At 43.2% G+C, this 20,915-nt stretch overlaps 1 protein-coding gene, 1 long non-coding RNA gene and 1 other non-coding gene across 5 annotated transcripts in view; 2 read left to right on the top strand and 1 right to left on the bottom strand.

Moving 5' to 3' along the window:
* Positions 1–73: 73 nt before the first annotated feature.
* On the bottom strand, positions 74–12,531 carry haao (3-hydroxyanthranilate 3,4-dioxygenase). Of its 3 annotated transcripts, XM_031578805.1 has the most exons (11): positions 12,427–12,531; positions 11,117–11,216; positions 10,710–10,788; positions 9,900–9,983; positions 8,968–9,074; positions 8,005–8,094; positions 6,764–6,807; positions 3,664–3,809; positions 2,259–2,327; positions 1,143–1,225; positions 74–807 (listed from the first exon to the last, which is right to left on the bottom strand). In XM_031578805.1, exons 1-11 carry the CDS (start codon positions 12,455–12,457, stop codon positions 732–734), a joined length of 909 nt encoding a protein of 302 aa, XP_031434665.1. In that variant the 5' UTR covers positions 12,458–12,531; the 3' UTR covers positions 74–731. The 3 variants fall into 3 exon arrangements, with proteins under 3 accessions (XP_031434665.1, XP_012682767.1, XP_012682766.1); XM_012827313.2 differs by lacking the exon at positions 12,427–12,531 and having other exon boundaries at positions 3,664–3,806; positions 11,117–11,347; XM_012827312.3 differs by lacking the exon at positions 12,427–12,531 and having other exon boundaries at positions 11,117–11,345.
* A 143-nt stretch (positions 12,532–12,674) lies between these two features.
* LOC116223166 overlaps positions 12,675–20,915 on the top strand; it is a 9,494-nt gene continuing 1,253 nt past the window's right edge. The window contains exons 1-2 of the long non-coding RNA XR_004164941.2: positions 12,675–14,054; positions 20,842–20,915. The exon at positions 20,842–20,915 is cut by the window's right edge and continues 28 nt beyond it. This is a non-coding gene — a long non-coding RNA (uncharacterized LOC116223166). The remainder of the gene's footprint in view (positions 14,055–20,841) is intronic.
* On the top strand, positions 13,913–14,005 carry trnai-uau. Its single transcript is given in 2 exon segments — positions 13,913–13,950; positions 13,970–14,005. It is a non-coding gene; the product is annotated as a tRNA-Ile (tRNA).

The following is a 20,915-nucleotide window of genomic DNA, read 5'->3' as shown; positions in this document are numbered from 1 at the left end:
TATACAAATGCTGATATACAGTATCATATATATTTAGGTTCTTTTTGTTACAATGACTCAGTCAAGCCGCTTGTGGAGATGCTATATTTAATGTGAGTAATGTAACATAGAAAGTACAGAAGTTATAATACAAGTGCATTTCATTATTATAGAGGGCGCCAAGTTTCTTTACCCACTCTACCACTCAATTCCAAAATTCCAGACGTACACGCTCTGTAGATTTACTGATGCTGTCTGATATGGTCTATCAAAAGTCAGCATTTTGTGTGTTGTGGTAGTGGGGAGAGATGTGGGCGGTGGGTATGCAGTTTGGTCATTTCCTCTACCTTCGTGCTTTCGGAGATTGTGGTATATGACAGTTTGGTCAAAAAAGTCAATAATTTGAAATGAAAACCTGATATTTGGGGTTTATTCTGTTTTGCGTTAGGTAGTAGCCAAGCTTATGCCAGCATTGACAGTGAGCTTGCAACATCAGTGTATTAGGCCCATATCTGTCACAAGAATCTCACCCTGATAAGTGTTTACCTACTCCAGTCAAATTTGAACAAATTGTGCAAGTAATTAGTATCAACAAGCAAAATATTACCCTGTGATCGTCGACTAAAGTTCTGGAATCAAGGGAAGGACATTTAGCAAATGTGATATGGTATGATGGTATGGTATGATATTTGACATGGGAGCTCTTCTTAGCTCTTCCTCTCTCTCAGACATACAGAGAAGGCCAAGGCTGATTAGAAGGGTCTTTTACGTTCATGGTCTTGAGCAACAAAGAAAGAAATGCAGTCCTTACTTCTTTTCCAGTTATACCTGAAACATACAGACACAGACACACACAGCAATGACATAATATACAGTATACAGTACATAGTTCCCTCCTGAGAGAAATAAACCTTACACAATATATGTCCTCATGTCATCTACGTCTTGATTCAGATGAGACACACACACAGCAAACCTGTATGTGCAAAATCTATGTATATATAGAACATACAAACATACAAAGACTAGGTACATATGCACACACACACACACACACACACACACACACACACACAGAGAGAGAGAGAGAGAGAGAAAGAGAAAGAGAGGGATAGAGAAAGAGAGGGAGAGAGAGAGAAAAGGACACAGTTACTTGTACTTACTCGTTCTTCTCGGGTATCAGCAAGCTGTCTCCCTTGGTGAGGTTGAACTTTTCATGGTTGAGAGTGACCTCAGAGGTACCCTCCTAAAATAAACAGAAACACTTTAATACAATGCACACACAGACAGACAGACACACACACACACACACACACACACACACACACAGACACAGACACAGACACACACACACACACACACACACACACACACACACACACACACACACACACAGACACACACACACACACAGCAGGTACATAGACAGACGGACGGACAGACAGACAGACAGACAGACAGACAGACAGACAGACAGACAGACAGACAGACAGACAGACAGACAGACAGACAGACAGACAGGTAGATTCAGTACTAGTTCAGGAAGTGAAACCACTGCAGTGCAGTGTTTGCAGCTGCTGGCTCACCATTTTATGTTGTGTTTAAGAACCAAATTTTAACGAATGGAGGATCATACATTATTAAGCACCAGAAAAAGCGAGGGAGTGTGAATCCTCGTTGTCAAAGAAGCAAAAACATGAAAGCGAAATGAAATCAGGACAGGCCATGACAGAAAACGAGGATAAACATAGGTGCGGCCTTTCCCAGATGGAAATCACTAAGGGAAAAATGTTTTCAGTGTGACGCCGAAGTTTGATAGCTTTAGCTAGAACATGAGCATAGGCATAGGCATAGCTACTAACACCAGTAACCTTTTTCCCCATGTCAATGTTGAAAAATACCTAATTGCTACCAGGATTGTAGTTTTACATTTATGTGTCAAAACTATCTTAGTTATTTGGACCCAAAAGTCCCAGTGACATTACTTATTATCCATGGAAGCTATGAGCAATAGTTTTACAGACTAAATAACTGCAATCTGTAACCTCACCCCTTTCTTTCCACAGTCAAAGTTAAAACAGACTTTCACTTCCTGTAAACAACTCTGGGGCTCTTATTTAAAGAGAAAACAGGAATTTGACATTTGCATAACTCTCCACAACTCTTGCACAACTTATTGCTCTGTACAGCAGGAAACAGAGTCCTATTGCATCTGGTGTTACTGGTAGCATTGGCAAACTAAATAATAATGCCCTTGTGACAGCAGTGATGAAACCTACCAGTTGCCAGATCCAGCGGTCGGCCTCGTGCTTGGTAGTGTTGGTCTCCCCCGGCCCCCACAAAAGCACCTGTGGAAAATGTAATCTCTACGATGAGCGAGAGTACGAACGTCAAAACCGTAATCATCATCATTATCACAACCACCATCATCCTCTTTCTCAAAATCATTCTCTTCTCTGACCTTTTTTTTAAACTGAGCTTTCAACACTTCACAATTTAAACCCTTAGCGCATCATAAAATGTAATATGATACTAGTGTTACTTTACATGAAGTAGTTGGAAAACGGTCTAGGCTTATAGCTCACCAACTTTCCTGTCAGATGGTCATTATATTTCAGTAGCTGTCTCCGTTGCTGATAAGTAGCTGTCCACCAGATCATTCGCATTTGAATCTGGTTTCCAAACCTTGAGCCAGTAGTGGAATATGGTAAAGTCTTAACCTGCCAAATGGCAGGGAGACAGCTGATCAGGGGCCCATTCAATCTTTTGCCATTTCTTTTTATGGGAGCCTACACCAGACGGGGCCTTGTGATGAGCAGGCAGTGGACAGTGAGCAGTGGACAGTGAGCTGCTCCGTGGACAGCCACGACTGGCTGAGAGGGACAAGCGATCAAAGCTTGTCCAGGAGCTCAGGGTTCCCCTTGGCTGGATGTAACTGGGGTCTTTTAATGTGTCAATCAAGAGACTCTGCCCTGAGGGCAATTTTGACATTATTACCAAAAATGACGATCTTGAGTGTGACTCTGGAGCCATTGCTCTGTATGTATGTTCATGCTGTTGCTACAGTTACAAAAAGCAGAACTTCACTTTTGGGGAAGATTAGCACATCCACATGTCAACAACCTCACTGCCCCTCTTTCCTGTTCCTCCCTCTACTTGTGCTGGTGCTAACACACACACACACACGCACACACACACACAAACACACACACACACACACACACCATATCTAGGTGCAAAGGTCATGGGAACAGAGAGGGAGCACAAACAAGGGGAGGAGAGCTATACAGCACAAATACTCATCATAAAGAGGAGCAGAAGTCCCTTCCCTCATCTACTGAAGGTTTACAGTGAAGAGTAAAAAGGTGCAAAAAGTCCATCACATTTTTTTTCTCCTGATGCTGAATGTATCAGTAAACTACATCACCCACAACCCCTTTGGAAAATTGGGTCATTCAATCTACTGGGATATAAACCTATCTTCTCCATTTGCTCTCTCTCTCTCAACTCTCTGTTCCATATAAATAGCCTGTACTCTAAACCAGTCCCTCTTCCATCACAATCAGCTGGGATCTCTGTCTAGACATCTGATTGATCCTGATTGTGACGCTTGATCAGTCTCTGATTGGCTAACAGGCCTGGTTTTCATTTATGGCGCCCCCCTATGGCGATGCAGGGATGTACCTCCGTCTCAAACTCTGGCCCAAACATGTCCACAGATTTGCTGCTGGCGATATCGGCACGGAGACCATCCACGCGGTCCTTGAAGCTGAACGGGGCCATCACGCTAGCGGTGTTCAGAGGAAAGGGGGCTTTCTTGGGTGGGTCTGCTGCAGACACATACAGAGACAGAGTGAGAGAGAGAGTGAAAGAGAGAGAGAGAGAGAGAGAGAGAGAGTGAGAGAGAGAGTGAAAGAGAGAGAGAGAGAGACAGAGAGAGAGAAAGAGAGAGAGAGAGAGAGATGCACAAACACACAACATTGAGTTAGCCCTGGGTTAGCTGAAGCCAAAGTATCTGCACTGCATTAAACATACATAATCTCTGACTTTCCAAAGAATCGTTATGATATTCATATTATATATATATCATATTCATTAATATGTATAACAAGTATTATTTTGGACACTTCTAACCCCCACAGGCTTAGTGCTACCCCAGAGAGTCTTCCCAGTCCAGGCCATGCTGCAGCCCGCTTTTTGTTCTCTAATGCAGGGGTCTTCAACCTTTTTCAGCCCAAGGACCCCTTGGCTGAGAGAGACACTGAGCAGGGACCCCCACCCCCGCCGCCCCAAATTTGGGCCTGATATTCATATAATTTATGTGGAACTAAGTGTCAGTCACACACACACACTCCCCTACACATGTTTGAACAGAATTACAAATCATCTGTGACACACAACTCGTTTCAATTTATTCTGTTTATTATTGACATTTGTTCTCCCTTACAGTTAGCCATCACTCTGTATTCAATTAGGGAGGGACAAAGAATTGAGTAGCTTAAGTATGGATGAAATATCTCATACCTAGTGAGAGATCTGACGTTTGAGAATTCATCATTCATGTCTTTGGCAACAACATTCTCCCTATGAAGCATGCAGTGCGTCATACATGGCTCTTGCACCGCCTGGGCACATCGCGACACATTTTGGCCAGGGTATATCATGTTCACGGAAAAAATTGTCGATCACTTTGAAAATCTCTGAACTTTTTTTTACCTCCAGGCAGCTGCTTACAGAATAGAAATTCCTCCTGCATCTCATTTTGGTCGACAAATCACAAAAAGCTAAAAGCTGAGCGTCGTTTGACACATCGGTGGATTCATCTAATTGCAAAATAATCTGCCTTCGGGAGTTTTGCGACTAGTAGTGCCCTCACATCAGCTGCCAATGTATCAATAGGGCGGGCATTGGGATGCTTTTCAGTTTTTTTACGTAGGCTACTCATCCTTCCCAAACTTCGTTTTGCACATATCACTAGCTGTTGGCATTATTAAACTTTCCGCAATTATGTATGGCTGTTTGGTCTGAGCGACACGTAATGCAACTTGATAAGAGGCTTTTAAAGCTAGCTCGCACATTTTGGCTGATTGTCTCATCAAGGTCTGCTGGCCCTCAAAAGATTTTAAACGGGAAATATTAAATGTTTTTTTTCTTTCAAGTGAGCGTGGGTTGTCTTTGAGTGTCGTTGCAGCTTTGATGGTTTCATAGTTTCGTTTGATAGCACGGAAGAGCAAACCACGCACACTGCTAATTCTTCACCATCGGTCTCTTTATAGGTGAAGGCAAACTTCAGATAATTCTCTGAATATTTACGTGTCTTCTCCCGTTTGCGCTTTTGTTCATGGAAGGGGTGTTGGCATCATCTGAAGGTAGATCATCTGAACCACAATCAGTGGTGTCTGACGAGGAGCTTTTGTTCCGAGAAATTACAAAACGATCAATTATTTCAAATTGTATGGTTATGGCAGGTAACGTCTTTTGGCACCAGATAGCTAAATGTAGCTAAAAGTGCATATGTTGCCATTATGATCAAATAATCGCGTGAAGACTCATGGGTAGCCTATGTATTATTTTTAAGGAATAGAAAGCAATTTTTACGTTCTGTTTATGTTTATGTAGTCTTTTGGACGTTTTACATTTTTGGAAGAGGGGAAAAATGCTTCAGATTAAATAATTTGGCGGACCCCCTGCAGTACCTCCGCGGACCCCCTGGGGGTCGCGGACCCCCGGTTGAAGACCTCTGCTCTAATGTAATCCTCTGACTGGTGATTAGCCAGGCCCCCCAGTGGGCAGGCTGGGCACTGGTCAAGGCTGAGCGATGGAGTCTAATTAAAAGAGTACAGATGCCAGGCCGCTGATAACAAAGTTTGCCAAGGAAACACACACACACACACACACACACACACACACACACACACACACACAAATGGGGAGTTGGTGTGCCAAGGTATGCACTTCTATGCTGGTGGGGAGTCCTTTCAGAAGGACTACATGGCACAGCTGAAAGGGTAAGAGTGAGTGGGGATCCTGCTTCTGTAGTGAAGGTTTTAGAGGAGGCTTTGAAGCAATGCAAAGGCCAAATGCCTTTCCCTTTAACTACTAAAGCAGCATTCGCAGCTTTCAGCTACAGGATGAGGTCCGAGAAGGATTTCATCACTCTTTTGGAAATGAGTCTACTGATGGCTTCTACACTTCTACCATCAGATTAGATATGTGAGAGGGGTGCGGAAATGCTGTCTTAACGACTGTCTTATTTTCACACAGCCGGGAGAAGACAGAGCTGAAGAAAAAGACCTATTGAGAATATAACATGAGCATCGTCATTGATGGAAGTCAGAGAGAGAGAGAGACAGGTAGACATGATGGAAGTCAGAGAGACAGGTAGACATGATGGAAGTCAGAGAGAGATAGACAGGTAGACATGATGGAAGACAGAGATAGAGACAGGTACACATGATGGAAGAGAGAGAGAGACAGGTAGACATGATGAAGTCAGAGAGAGATAGACAGGTAGACATGATGGAAGACAGAGATAGAGACAGGTACACATGATGGAAGAGAGAGAGAGACAGGTAGACATGATGAAGTCAGAGAGAGAGAGGTAGACATGATGGAAGACAGAGAGAGAGAGACAGGTAGACATGATGGAAGACAGAGAGAGAGAGAGACAGGTAGATATGATGGAAGAGAGAGAGAGAGAGACAGGTAGACATGATGGAAGTCAGAGAGAGAGAGACAGGTAGACACGGAGTCATGAGGTCAGGAGTGAGGCACAGAACGTTACCTGGGTTCGGCTTCCCGGTGCGGTGCTCCTCAGAGGCGAAAAACCTGCAATTCAGATACATACATGTCCATAAAATCACCTGAACACAGACACTCTCTCTCAATTCAGATACATACATGTCCATAAAATCACCTGAACACAGACACTCTCTCTCAATTCAGATACATACATGTCCATAAAATCATCTGAACACAGACACTCTCTCTCAATTCAGATACATGTCCATAAAATCACCTGAACACAGACACTCTCTCTCAATTCAGATACATGTCCATAAAATCATCAGAACACAAACACTCTCTCTCTGTCTCTCTCTCTCTCACACAGCTCTTCTGTAGAAAGATCACACTGACAATGAGTCCGCATTTAACTCATAGTTATTTGTTAAGTATCATTGTATTGTTTTTATTTTTGCACGTCACTTATACAGCATGATCGACAAGTACTTTTGGAAGTTTGTTCGTCACTGGACACAACCTTTTTCGTGTCCGTGCTGAGATTCCTTTGTCCTGCTGCCGTTGTGTTTACCAATATGCCGACAGAGGAGAAAGAGAACAGGCAAACGTGCCGGTATTCTATGCAGATCACAAACGAGATACTGCCATTACAGAGCATTTTACTGGCAAATATAAAATCTTTTGACATTCACATCGATGGAACTGAAGAGGCAAGAGTCTCCTGCTTCAAGTTCCCCAATGTGTCCATCAATGATGACCTCGCTGTACTTTTTGTCATGTTGCTTATTTGTCTACTCCTACTATTATTATTATTATTATTATTATTAAAAGCCATTCTTATCCTTATTGTGACTCTTTAACAATGTAAGATTTTTTTATTATGCCTATTATATTGTTGCTGCTTGCTGTGTCCTAAGAATTTAATTGTTCAGAATGACCTTGTGATATACTGTGCAATGGTATTTGCAGATATTAGAGACTACTTGATAAATATCCTTATTCAACTACTGATAACTTTCCCCTACTGTGTTACAATGTGTGATATCTGACGTGGTAAAGGTAACAACAAGTGTGTTTGACACTAATGAGAATGAAGTAAGCCAGAAACACACTGACGTGGAAATGTTCACACAGTCACACCCTGTTGACACCTTTTCTAGTTTAGTACCTTAATCCATGTGGTCAGCCACCACATACAGAAAAATCTTATTGCCTAAAAATAATGCTGTGAAAATTGACTGAATCTTTGATCCAATAGGACATTCAATGGATCAGTGTTCTTACTCTTTAATGACGGGTGCCAGCTGCGTTCCCAAGTTCTTGCAGTAGAACCAGCGCTCCCACAGGATGTCAGTACTGTTGTCGACATGGTACCTGCAACCAAACACAATACAACAACATTGCAATATGACATTATCGAATCAGGCTCATTGGCTCATACAGGTTCAGTGTGATTCCAGGCCCACCATGGCACATGTTTGGTTAAGTACATGGTGGTGAACTGGTTTGGATAACGTTTTCTGGCATACTGGATTAGCTGGCAAAGAGTACACAATTGACAAGGTCAATAGAGGTAAATGATGCTTGAAACAACTGGTTTGGAGAAAAGGTGAAAACAATTCTACATCTTTTGAGAAATCCGAGATCCATTTCAGGAAGATTTTGGCATAATTAAAACTATAGGTTAATCACACTTACATGAATCCAGATCACTTAATTTAAACGACACTAAACTTCCAGCAGAAAATACCTAACAGCAGTGAATAGAGCGGGTGGCACAGCTAGCTGTACTAAGGTGGGTATGCTGGGTAAAGACAGTGAATAGAGCGGGTGGCACAGCTAGCTGGGCTAAGGTGGGTATGCTGGGTAAAGACAGTAAATAGAGCGGGTGGCACAGCTAGCTGGGCTAAGGTGGGTATGCTGGGTAAAGACAGTAAATAGAGCGGGTGGCACAGCTAGCTGGGCTAAGGTGGGTATGCTGGGTAAAGACAGTGAATAGAGCGGGTGGCACAGCTAGCTGGGCTAAGGTGGGTATGCTGGGTAAAGACAGTGAATAGAGCGGGTGGCACAGCTAGCTGGGCTAAGGTGGGTATGTTGGGTAAAGACAGTGAATAGAGCGGGTGGCACAGCTAGCTGGGCTAAGGTGGGTATGCTGGGTAAAGACAGTAAATAGAGTGGGTGGCACAGCTAGCTGGGCTAAGGTGGGTATGCTGGGTAAAGGTTGAGCATGGGTGAGCTTGCTGATACCTGAGGGCGTCTGTCTCAGTTAGCAGTCGCCTGCGTTCCACCACCAGACCCACTGTGTTGGCCTGACGTTGTGGGGAGTGGGGGATCCTAGCGGGGAGCAGAAACATCTACACACACACACACACAGACACACAGACACACAGACACACACACACACACAAACACACACACACACAGACACACACACACACACACACACACACACACAGACACACACAGACACAGACACACACACACACACAAACACAGACACAGACAAAAACACAGACACACACACACTGTTACGGTCAATGGCAAGTTTGGTTGTTCTATTGGCAGTTTGGTCGAAGAGTAACTATGTTAAGGTACTAACTAAGCAACAGCCACAGCATGTGCTATTCATTAACAGCCACTGTTGGTATTCATTTCATCGCTGCACACTATTATGCAAAGTTCAGAAGTTGAGATCGTGAAACTAAATATACTTGAGCTGAACATGGAGCTGAGGTGTCCACTGAGCTGGATGGTCTGTCATCTGCTTTTTGGATGTAACTGGCCCAGACTTATATGACATTTTCAATGTATTAATTGAGAGACTTAGTCCAAACCTTTGGTCGTTTAAAAAAAAAATGTATGCATTAAATCAAGAAACCCTGCCCTGAGGGCAATTTTGACATTATTATCTTACGAAATATATCAAGATATTGAGCCTCTGAGGAGGGTGACTCTGTATGTTGTTCATACTGTTGCTACAGTTACAAAAAGCAGAACTTCACTTTTGGGGAAGATAAGCACATTCACATGTCATCATCCTCACCTCATGAAACTAAATACAAAAACACCAACATGTCAATCAGTGGATTTGATTGGTGCAGTGGACATGAAGTGCCCATGTCTACATATGCTGTGAGAAGCAGAGAGCGAATGGAGGGGTAATAGTCACATGTTCTCACCTCTCCCTCACGGATGTGAATGTCCTTGTGCTTTCCATTCTCCACTATTTTCAGACACATGTCCCCACGAATCTGATAGAAGAGCTAAACACAAAAAGCAGCATGAAATATGAACCTAATGCCTGCCATGTTTAAAACATTATTATTTTTTCTGCTGAATTGTGCTTGTGTGTTGAACTATAGTAACCCCTAGTGGTCAAATGAGAGTACATGGATTGTACTCGCACTGAGATTGCTATGTTGGGCCCTGAACAACTGAACAACCTGAACAAACTGAACGGTAGGTGGTATGACATTTTACATGTATGTTATGCTTTGCATACTCCTAAATCTATGATCACAAAACAGTTTATGTTTTAAGTATTAGTTTGTAAATATTTATAAAAACAAACTTAATATCATAAGATCAATAACAATATGCCATTTCTGGACAATCTGAAAGCTAACTCTTAATGGGTACACTGAATGTCATATACAGTAAGTAAGTATACACACAATAGATAAGCACTACAAGCTAGCTTAACTTGCGCCCTCTGTCTGTCTGCAGCCTACCATCTGATGAAAAAGACTAAAACATCTGGCTGGTGAAGTTTCCCTTTCACTGTCACGGGTCCCATACCCAATGTTTTTGGGGACAGTGAATAGAGCATTGGTCCCGTTTTTCATCCCCATTGATTATTCAAACTTCTTTCATCTGCACAACCTCTCACTCTCTTCCTCACACACACACACACACACACACACACACACACAATCACCCTATCTATCTCTACATCACTACTGTTGCTACTGTTGTGAGTATGACCTCACCTCTTCGCCTTCTTCAATATGATAGTCTTTCCTAGTGTTGGGACCACCCACAAACATGATGTTCAGCTGACGGAAATGCCTATAACAGAGATGCATTGTAGACACACAGCACAGAATCAGAATACCTTACATCACCCTAATATCTTACATCTTCTTTTCAACAGAGGCTATGTAATATCCTATAGCATACCATTGGTTCAGGGGGCGGGGACTTTCATTCTGCCTGTTGTAGGCCTATACTATACTTGACATCTGTGGTCTACTTCACAAATCAATTGAAATTACTTAACTTGGCTAATTCATGTCTATCTTTGAATTTAGGTAACATATTCCAAATGAGCAGACTCTTTGGCAGGACTGGCCGAAATCCATTCTAGAGTAAACTGTCCGGGCAACCAAACACTCACATCAGTTTGTTGCACACTGGCGGCAGGAAGGCATGTTCATTCTCCAAGATCCACTTGTTCACGTTAACAAAGAGGGATTCGTTAGCCATTTCTACAAACGCTATGAGAAGATAAGAGTAAAGTGTGAGTTTCAGTATGTCGGCAGGCGTCCTTCTTCGCTTGAGCTGCAAACTCCCAGACTGACGAAATTCCCCTGTCATGTTTATTACTCATGTGGCCGTGAAGTCCAAAATGCAGAACCGAGATTAAATAATGTTAGGGGGCGGGACGACTAAAGGTTGAGTGGATTTTGACTAGGCTATACTTTGGACTCGAGAGATGGAAACCCATGTTAACTGAGATAAGCCGAAGCCAATGCCAAGGCTTCGGCAAACAAACTACATATGTTGAAAAATATAGACAAGTTCTTAATCAACTGATTATTGGGTATTTTAGTTAAAATTATAATTTTTAAAAAGGGTAATTTCTCGCAGGTTAGGCACAACTCCAAGCACTCACGTCACACAGTATGGTATAGCCTACTGCACCGTTCTCAACGATGTAAGCTATGCCAGATCCCGTCTTATTTTATTTTTGGCAAATGGCATATCAATCGTAACTTCCTAAGAACCACTCAATAGACTTTGTCCTCTGTAGTTGACATTTGTTTTTCATGCATACCCTCTTTTGAGCTATTCTGTTAATTTTTCTTGGTTCCCAAGAGGATATGTTCTACCTAAAATAAAAACTAGGGTGTGTTTTGGTGTTTCCTACAGCGAATGTGATTGTCTCCTATAATAGCTTGGAAATGTAAATATATTTGATTCGCTGGCTCAGGCTTTTTGCGAACATTTTCTTCAACTATTGTGTTCTGGTAACAGTATTGGAAGTGTTCAGTGCTGAGACGATTTGCTGAGACAGAATACACCGAAACAGAGAATCTGGTGCAGAAGTGGCCAATTATGAACGAAAGAAGAATACAATGTTGCATGGCGAAAGACATAGTTAGTTTGCCCAGACGGATGTAAAGTAGCTAGAAGCTAAAGTTAGGAATGTAATGGTTCTCATTATAGTCAAGAGAGCTAATATTATCAATAGCTCTATCTAGCAACTAGTCAATAACTTAAGATTGTGCTGTACATGAACCTACGATCAGCGACTACATGAAATGGACACCCAAACCAGTCAATGTCTATGTATCCAATAACAAATGAAGCGAACTACACAAAAGCAATGCAATAACTCGTGATTTATTAGTAGGTTTCGTTAGTTTGCAAGCCAACAGATGCTGCCTGAGACTCTAGCATATCTATCAACAACAGCAAGCTAACCTAAGTTCCCGGTGTGGTCCAAACCAGACATCGTACATTTTAACGCATTTAAACCAATTTAGTAAATTCTTCAAGTCCAAGGCTTGGATTAACACCAGTCGTGTAAACGATTTAAAGTTGAAACACAACTGTTTTCATTTAAACTTGCTCAGACTAACATTCCGCCGAAGTCGATTTCACACTTTAGCTCAGTGGGCTGGCGAATGCCGTAAAGTGGTTCGCAATGAATTACGTCACCAACACCACCACTAAATCTAGCTAAAATAAGATAAGATAAACTTTTATGAATCTCGTGAGGGAAATTCAGGTGTTAAATTAAGCATTTAAACCTAACCAACAGCCTTATATGTAAGTGCTGTTCTCATTTATATATGGTGCAATATGCCTAAAACAGAATTAAAAATCTATTAAAATCAAAAATTTCGCGAGCGCCCCTTAGGGAACCCGGAAGTTCAGAGAGTTGCAGTTCTCTTATTAGAAATGCTGTGGCACTGGCAATACCTACTCAGCACGCCAAATGGGCCAGAGGGTTTCCTGTTGAGCAGCAAATATTTGCACGTAATTTCAACCTCGAATGAATCTTGCTTATCTTGTTTTAATACACATCTATAAACAAAACGTTAATAAATCAACCATTGCATGTAGCCAAATTGTGCAAGCCTACTTGAAAATGTCATGAACTTTACTGGAAATGTTGTCTTAAGTTAGGGCATTGACTTGACTGAATATTGAAGGTGAAATCGATATCCACAGACCTTTTGATTTTAATGTGTCCGTGTAGGCCATCCCTTGTAGTGACTAAGTAGTCTTTAATTATGATTGTGTACGTGTTTCGATGCAGAGGGTTAAGGAAACACTTCAGTACGTTTTTACTAGCACTGAAGCAGAATATGATATATGGCAAGCTCCTCAAAACCAGCTAGAAATACATCCACGATGCCTATATCAATTTATTTTACTTATTTGATGGCAAACTGGACTGGCATGTTAGACTAGCCTATTATCACAGGTCATCCTGTCACTGGCCACTTCAGCCATATGGGCGCGCACAGAATCTTACTAGCCAGTGAATTATGCTAAATTCGGTACCTTACCGATTTATTGCTGGTCAGACAGCATTACATTCTGCACGTCGAAACACTCATATTTCTACGACGTTCGACAAAGCTACACTTTGGTTACGCCACACCTCAAAACGAAATGTTTTTTTTCTGTTTGAACGATACAAACGCTTGTTTGAAGACATTTACCAGAGTTATGTTAGCTTGTTAGCATTGGATGGCTAGACATAGCCTACGAGGTAACGTTTACAATCGTTAAACAAAAAGTTGTTGCTGTTTAAAGCTATTCGCAACATTTAAACAACATAAAAACACCCCTGTATGAAAATGAAAGTGATGTAAGTCTAGTTAATATTTAACTGAAATCGTATTATATCAGCTGAGTCTAGCGTCTATATTCTGTACTGGTGGCCAAGAATGACGGAGCTCCAGTGGCGCAATCGGTTAGCGCGCGGTACTTATACAGCAGTACATGCAGAGCAATGCCGAGGTTGTGAGTTCGAGCCTCACCTGGAGCAGTCTTTTAGTGGGGACCATTTGATGATGTGAGAACAAAGTGCCACTGTGGTAAGTTGAAGCAACTAGAATCAGAATGATCACTATCAAACATAAGTTGAATGCAAACAAACTGTAAACAGCCTGTAAGATACTAAATGAAAAGTGTGTAGATGTCCATAGGCTACCTCCGTCTACAGTAAACTTAAATGTCACCTTTGGAACGTACTTGTGGTTAAATATATAAATGTATATATGTTATAGCCTTGCGAATACTTGTTTTTTACCACACTGTAGCCTAAAAGGACTCAGAATAAATGAGTTTCCCCTCTATATCCGTAGTTCACACTTCCTATCTATAGGTGTCACTATAAGACCATTTTTATTCATTCCAGCCATCAGCTTGTGAATATGGTTTTGCCTTGCGATGGCAGTATTGCCCATGATTCATTTTGCGGTGAGCATTTTCTGAATGAGGCAAACGGTGAGGTTGACTGTGAGTGGTAGAATCAGATTTTTGAATGAAAGCATGTGATTTTCTGTCTTTTCACATTGCATTTCTCTGAATGCTTTCAATGCAGTTTCCAGTGTTAAGCGCAAACTGCGGCTTGTATATTTTTATTTTGATAATTGAAAATGATTAGTATAATAAGTATGATTGTCAACATTGAAACACTCAGCTAAGAGTCTCAGTACCTGGATGCCCTTCATTATAGACAGCTACACATCAACTGAAGTTTCTAACTAAATCTGTTTGTATCGATATAGGTCCATCACATCTATCCAAATATGTGGAAATAATGAAAAACGAAATAACGTATTGTTTTCGGGTTGATACAAAAAACTCCTGGCACAGTGTCCTCATCTGATCATCTCCACTAACTAAATGCTAATGAGCACATTGTGTCTCATCCTAATCTAGGGAGATGGACAGGATACTTGCCATGCCTGATCTCAACAACTCTTTTGCCTTTCTAGTCTGGAATGCATATTTGTCTGAATAAACACTGGAAGAGGACACAGTCCCCCCTTATCACTGCACTTCTCAGTTTAGTTGTAGTTACTGTTCCAATAACAAAAGAAACTACCCATATGGCTGTAATTAATTGCAATTAAAAACAAATTGAACGGCTTTAATTGAAGTTAGCTCACTGTGCCGGGCATTCGTAATCTTTGTTACTAATTTAAAGCAACACACACACAGAGACATGCATACACAGTGATATACAACTGTGCATGTGCGCGCACACACAAGCACACACATGCACGCAAACTTTAGCCAGTTTTGCCACAGCCCCTGGCTGTCTTTCTTTTCCGAAACAAGAGCGGGGAAGGAAAAAAAGGCAGCAAAAAAAAAAAAAACAGTGCAGGCAGGCCTGAGGGATCTCACTCCTCGTACTGCATGCACTTACACTCCCAACCCCCTCTTCTCCCCTCACACTGCTGAGCAGGTCCTACCACACACACGCAAACCTGCTTAAATACACACTCACACACTAACATGCTTTCTCTCTCTCTCTTTCTATCTCTCTAACACATACACACACATACACACTTGCTCACACACGTCTGCGGCTCTCCCCTGACTCAGCCTACAGTCACATGCTTGCAACCAACCGCTCTCCAATGCTGGAGAATTACCCAACACAACCGGTTATTATGTTACAAAACATTGTGTTATGTTTACAGGGAATGTATACAACATGTGCACAGTTCAAACTAAAAACAAGACAACAACCAATCCTGAGATCTCTAGGAAATTGCACTGTGATTTAAAACCACGTGAAGCTGCACAAACGTGAATCCGGGCTACACGTTGACTCAGAGGAGGGAGGCAATATACCGTTCCAGCTCCATCTGATACAGGTTCTGTCCTACGCCTAGCCATTATTGATGCGCTCCGTAATGTGCGGCCTTTCTGACAAAGATCTCGTTTGGCCTTGGTACAAGCAGGACTATTTAGAAGTCTTGACGCATTTGGACTCATTATCCCAGTGCAAATCAAAAACGAAAGGTGGCTGGCTTATTTTGCTGAGGCCTTGCTGGAACTGCCATGTGTGTAGAATGTTTACACTTACACATGTGTGAAGGCTCTGTCATGAATGTTCCAAGCGCACAGATTTTTCCGTGTGCTCCATGGAGGGTAATTCTATTTTAGAACTCTGGATAAATTCCTGAAGGCTTCTCATGCGTGTGGTAAAGGCACACAGTGTGTCAGTACCCCCCAAGCCACACACACACACACACACACACACACACACACACACACACACACACACACACACGCACGCAATTCTCCTCTCAGACTCCTCAATCCTCCCTCGCAGCCCACCGAGCCTCTACAACGCTGTGCCAATCAAAACCAGTGACCTCAGCACTACCTCTCCCCCACGTCCAGTCCAATGACAGATCAACATCCCCTCTCCACCAATCGGGGAACGCGACACCAGTCCATGATGCCGCTCTCTCTTTGTTCCCCCCCTCGGATGTGTTGGGGCAGGCCGTGTTCCGTCATAGGACATTGAACCTGTCAGATTGCCTTCGCCCAGGGACTGATCCTTTGACAGGCCTAATGAGTGCTTTGGACCGGGCCGCCGCATCTTGCCTTTGCAGAAGCTGAGCCAAGGCCAATACACAAGCGTTTCGTTCTGGCCAGGACGAGAGCCAGTTCAATCAGCTGCTATTAAAGGGGAGAGCTCAGCAGAGGGCTGCTGGAAGGGCCTATAGCCACTATGGGTGCCCCGCCATGGGAACTGCAAATAATGATAGAGTATCTTTATGTGGGGGACAGTGGCTACAGCCTGAACCCTGCCTTGGCTCAGGCAAGTCTGGCATATCCAGTTCAACAGAGGACTGAGTATTTGACCAAACTGTGTTAGTGGAGCTTATAGAGGCAAGGCAGTGCAGTACCTTATGTGTAGCACAATAGCCAAAGTCATGCTCACAGCTTGCATCAACGCAGGAAAAATAATGTGTATTATTAGAGGGATGTTATGGGTTATGATATTCTACAAACTCTGAGATATTTACATCTCCTCTCCTCCCAGAGTCGATGACATGATTATATACTAGGTGTACTGTGCACCAATCATATGCCTGCATGCTGATTTTGGTACTGTTTGCTTTATGGTTTTCGAAAAAAGCCATCATCGGCAGAGACCACTTGTGGTATTATATTGTGTTTAAACCTACAGTTTATGGTGAGGCATGGTTTTTATGTAGTTATATGGCGTCTGGTCTAGCCAGTGTTTGCTTTTAGCTCTGCTTTACTGTATGTGAAGCACTCTTGTTGCATTTGAGCTAGGCCCTGTTTCCATTGACATCAACCTGTGCAGTATGTTGAGTGGGTACAGGAGTTTGTGAGGAGAGACTGCCTCTCGCAGTGTTTATGTGGAGAGGAAGAAGAATGTACCATCTCCTCAACGCTGCAGCAACATGAATGAGTCCATTATGAGACGGCGAAGACAAGCAGTAAGCAAGCAAGTGTGAGTGAGCGAGCGAGCAAGCAAGCGAGGGAATCTGGGTTAAGGAGTTCAGGCCTGCTGGCAAACAACAACCCACCCACCCCCCAATAACACTCCCTCCTCCTCCTCCCCTCCCCATCTCCCTAAACATACCCTCAGTCCCACCCACCCACCCACTCTCCTCCTCTCTCGCCTTTCCAAACACGCAAACCTGGGGTTTTGACATCACTGCAAATTAAATGACTGAAATTCACATAATTGACTGTTACGGGGAGAGCGCACAAGAGCTGATTTGAAAAACATGGCCTGGTGGCACTTGGGGATTGGAAACCTTCCCTGTAATCCCCCATACTACCACTCCTCCTCCTCCTCCTCCCCCAACCTTGAACGTGCCTCCCCCCTCTCTCCACACACACACACCCTCTCACCCCTCTCTCTAAGGACTTCTGCAGGCAAGACACAGCTAGCGTGAGACGAGAGGAAGGAGAGGTCATGGCAGGAGCATGAGCGATCCCTTGTCTCACCGCAGTGGGCTGCAGTGCTGCTCAGGTTAATGTTAGAGCCCCTTCCAGTGACCCGCTCTGAGACCCCTCCCGAGAGATGCCTCCTCTGGGGGGAACTTCCTCTGTATCCCCCTTTGCTCTGGAGGGGAAAGTGGTGGTGGTGGTGGTGGGGGGGGGAACAAAATGAGGACAGCAGAGACACAATCTCTCTCTCTCTCTCTCTCTCTCTCTGGCCTTCAGTGTCAGCTGTGGAAACAAGAAAACGGAGCCTGGTTCTAGAACGGGAGTTAGGGATGGGAGGTTCCAGACGAGGAGAGTTCTGGAATGTTTCACAGGCCGTGACATGTCGTGGTGGTGGTACAGTGTTATGGAGGAGTGTTATGTTTTGTTATGTGGTAATACAAGAGGTGTCAGACGTTTTACTTTACAATGATTATTACGGTGACATTGGAAACTTTGGGTTTGCTTAGGCAGTTACACGCAAAACCACAGTCTTTTAGCTCACACACACACACACACACACACACACACACACACACACACACACACACACACACACACATGCATCTCCCTGGTGGTGTGTTGGTGTGAAATCTGGACGCTGCCCATACATGCCCCGTATGAATGGGAGAGCTGGTGCAATCCATCATCCCCGTGTTCTGTCTGTACTTGCGGTGTGGCGTGGGAGCGTTTGCCAGTGTGCCTTTCAAACGCAGACAAGACGAGGTGGAGCGTGGCCAAACACACAGCCATCGCCACAATGCACTTGTCTTTCCAAACATTTCCAGGAATGTTTTTTTTTTTTTAAGATGCAACAGATTTCAATCCCCGTAGAATGAGTCACATATCTCACTTGTCAGGAAGGAAGAGAAAAAAAAAAAACTGCCTGCCATTCACAGTAATCATAAACAGTTCCTCGATGAATAACATTCATGAGCTTTAACATATCTGTTCTTAAGAGTTCCCTCAGTCTTTCTAATCAGGTATGTTATTCCACTTTGAACCTTTATGAAGTAAAGAAATAGTCTTTTTCAACTTTTTACAGTAATAATTAAACAAAATCTATATCCTAATTAAATTGTCAACTGACTATTTCTATAATTTATATATATTATTTATTTCCATATATTTTTATAATCTGTGGATGTATTGTTCATGATAAAAAAGACGTTTGAGGAAAATATCTATATGACATTAACCTGCTTTCTTAGTTGCCTTTCTGTGACGCCTTGCGCAATTAGCACCTGTGTTTTATCATGTCGAGGGCGTGCTGGGAATCGACCCGAACGGGAGGTGACATTTGAATGGGTTTGAATGACGTCTGAGCGTGAGCAGGGGCCAGGTTCTCAACTGACCCACATTCAGTGAAAGAGGACATTTTCACGACAAGGTGAGGCAGGGTGGAGGTGGAGGTGGAGGTGGGGGGGTGGGGGAGCATTTGGCCGAGGGACCTGGTCAAACAGAGCGTGCCCTTTTTTCAGTCAGGCTCTGCTCTTTTATCTTCGCACCACATCTGCGCTGCAGGGGCCCTGGACTGTCGCTTGGTGGAAAAATGAATGAATCATACTCTTTTACTGCTCTCTCTCTCTCTCTCTCTCTCTCTCTGGTGTTCTGTCTCTTTCCTTCTGGTGTTCTATGTCTTTCTTTTTCTCTCTGGCTGTCGCTCCCTCTGTGCTGTCTCTTTCTTTTTTTCCTCTTTTTCTCTCTCTCTCTCTCTCTCATTTTGCTACGTCTCTTTCCCCTGTCCTCCTTTGTCAGACGTATATCCTCCAGTCTACTTCATGCCATTGTCTATTTCCTCTTCAAAAGAAAGAGACGTCTCAAGGTCTCTGCGCTAACCAGACTGACTGCCCTGATGCGCACCATGGCTCTGCTTGAAAACTCAAACCAGGTCCTGACGGGAAGGCAAGGCCAAGGAAGGGGTTTTCGGCAGTGCAGTGGCACATGCTGTCAGCTTGTAAACATGTCAGGCGTTTCCAGGAAAACTGAAAGACATTAGGAGCACTGATGCTGTCATGATGAAAAACAGACAGTTTTTTGGTGGTTATTAAAGCAACCTGACTGGTGGAGTAAAAAGAACATTTTAAATATAGGCGGAGCATCATGCCTGATGTTTTGGAGTTCAGAGTTCAGGTATCAAAGTTCAGACAGTCCTACACACCACATCAGGTCACCACGATGGAAGTCTCTGGACCAGACATTTATCCTGCTATGGGCATGGTATAAGTCTGGTCCTGATCTGGATTGGGCAACACTGGATCCAGGAATCACACCGGACCAGGGCCAGATGGTAATAGCCATAGCCATGGCTTGCTTTTAGGCATCTGTATATTAGCCAAGTTTTGACAGGGGAGGACAGAACAGCATTCAGAAAGCTCCACAAGTTCGGAGTGAATGTGTCTCTCTTACATAAGGTCAATGAATCACCCTGATCACCACCAATGGTGTTATTATCCTCAATGTCATCATGGCTGCTTCCATTACCGCTCATTTGAACAGAGGCCTGTAATCGCAAATCATGTGTTGCCGCTAGTAGCCAAGTCAGAGTTAAGCAAGACGGAATTCTTGAGTGGCATGTTTAAAACTGTGACCCTGCACTGACTAAACAGAGAGAGATGTGCATGAAGCCTACAATTCCCACGTGTCTCTGGTTTGCGCTGATTGCAGGCCTGTGAGTTGACGGCAGAGCTGTCGGCACGCTGACATGTTTTAGAAACCCTGGGGCTGTTCACATTATGTGCTAGGGGATAATTCATTTACATTATCGAGTTGTGCTTTTTTTTCTGCTTTTAGTCCTGTTTTTTCCAACACGTGTTGCTCTCTAACTCTTTTTCTCTTTGTCTCTCTCTTTTTTTCTTTCATTCTTTCCTTCTTTCTTACTTTCTTTGACAGTCTTTCCTGCTCTGGGCAGAGTGATGATGGAGAGGCTGTGTGCCCGCCAAGGGGAAGTGATGTCATTGCTTCGA

Source organism: Clupea harengus, chromosome 13 (genome assembly GCF_900700415.2).
Source record: "Clupea harengus chromosome 13, Ch_v2.0.2, whole genome shotgun sequence".
In the NCBI taxonomy this organism is placed as follows: Eukaryota; Metazoa; Chordata; class Actinopteri; order Clupeiformes; family Clupeidae; genus Clupea; species Clupea harengus.
Note: the sequence above shows the minus strand (reverse complement) of the source record. Positions and strands in the feature narration are given on the sequence as shown.

What these genes read in the sequence shown, in the direction of transcription:
- haao (XM_012827312.3), bottom strand. Translation starts at nt 11,316, where the DNA reads ATGACAGGGGAATTTCGTCAGTCTGGGAGTTTGCAGCTCAAGCGAAGA. An exon ending in GGCCAGAGTTTGAGACGGAG is followed by an intron (nt 2,328 to 3,663) that starts GTACATCCCTGC and finishes CATTTTCCACAG; the next exon opens with GTGCTTTTGTGGGGGCCGGG. An exon ending in CTGATACCCGAGAAGAACGA is followed by an intron (nt 808 to 1,142) that starts GTAAGTACAAGT and finishes TGTATGTTTCAG; the next exon opens with GTATAACTGGAAAAGAAGTA.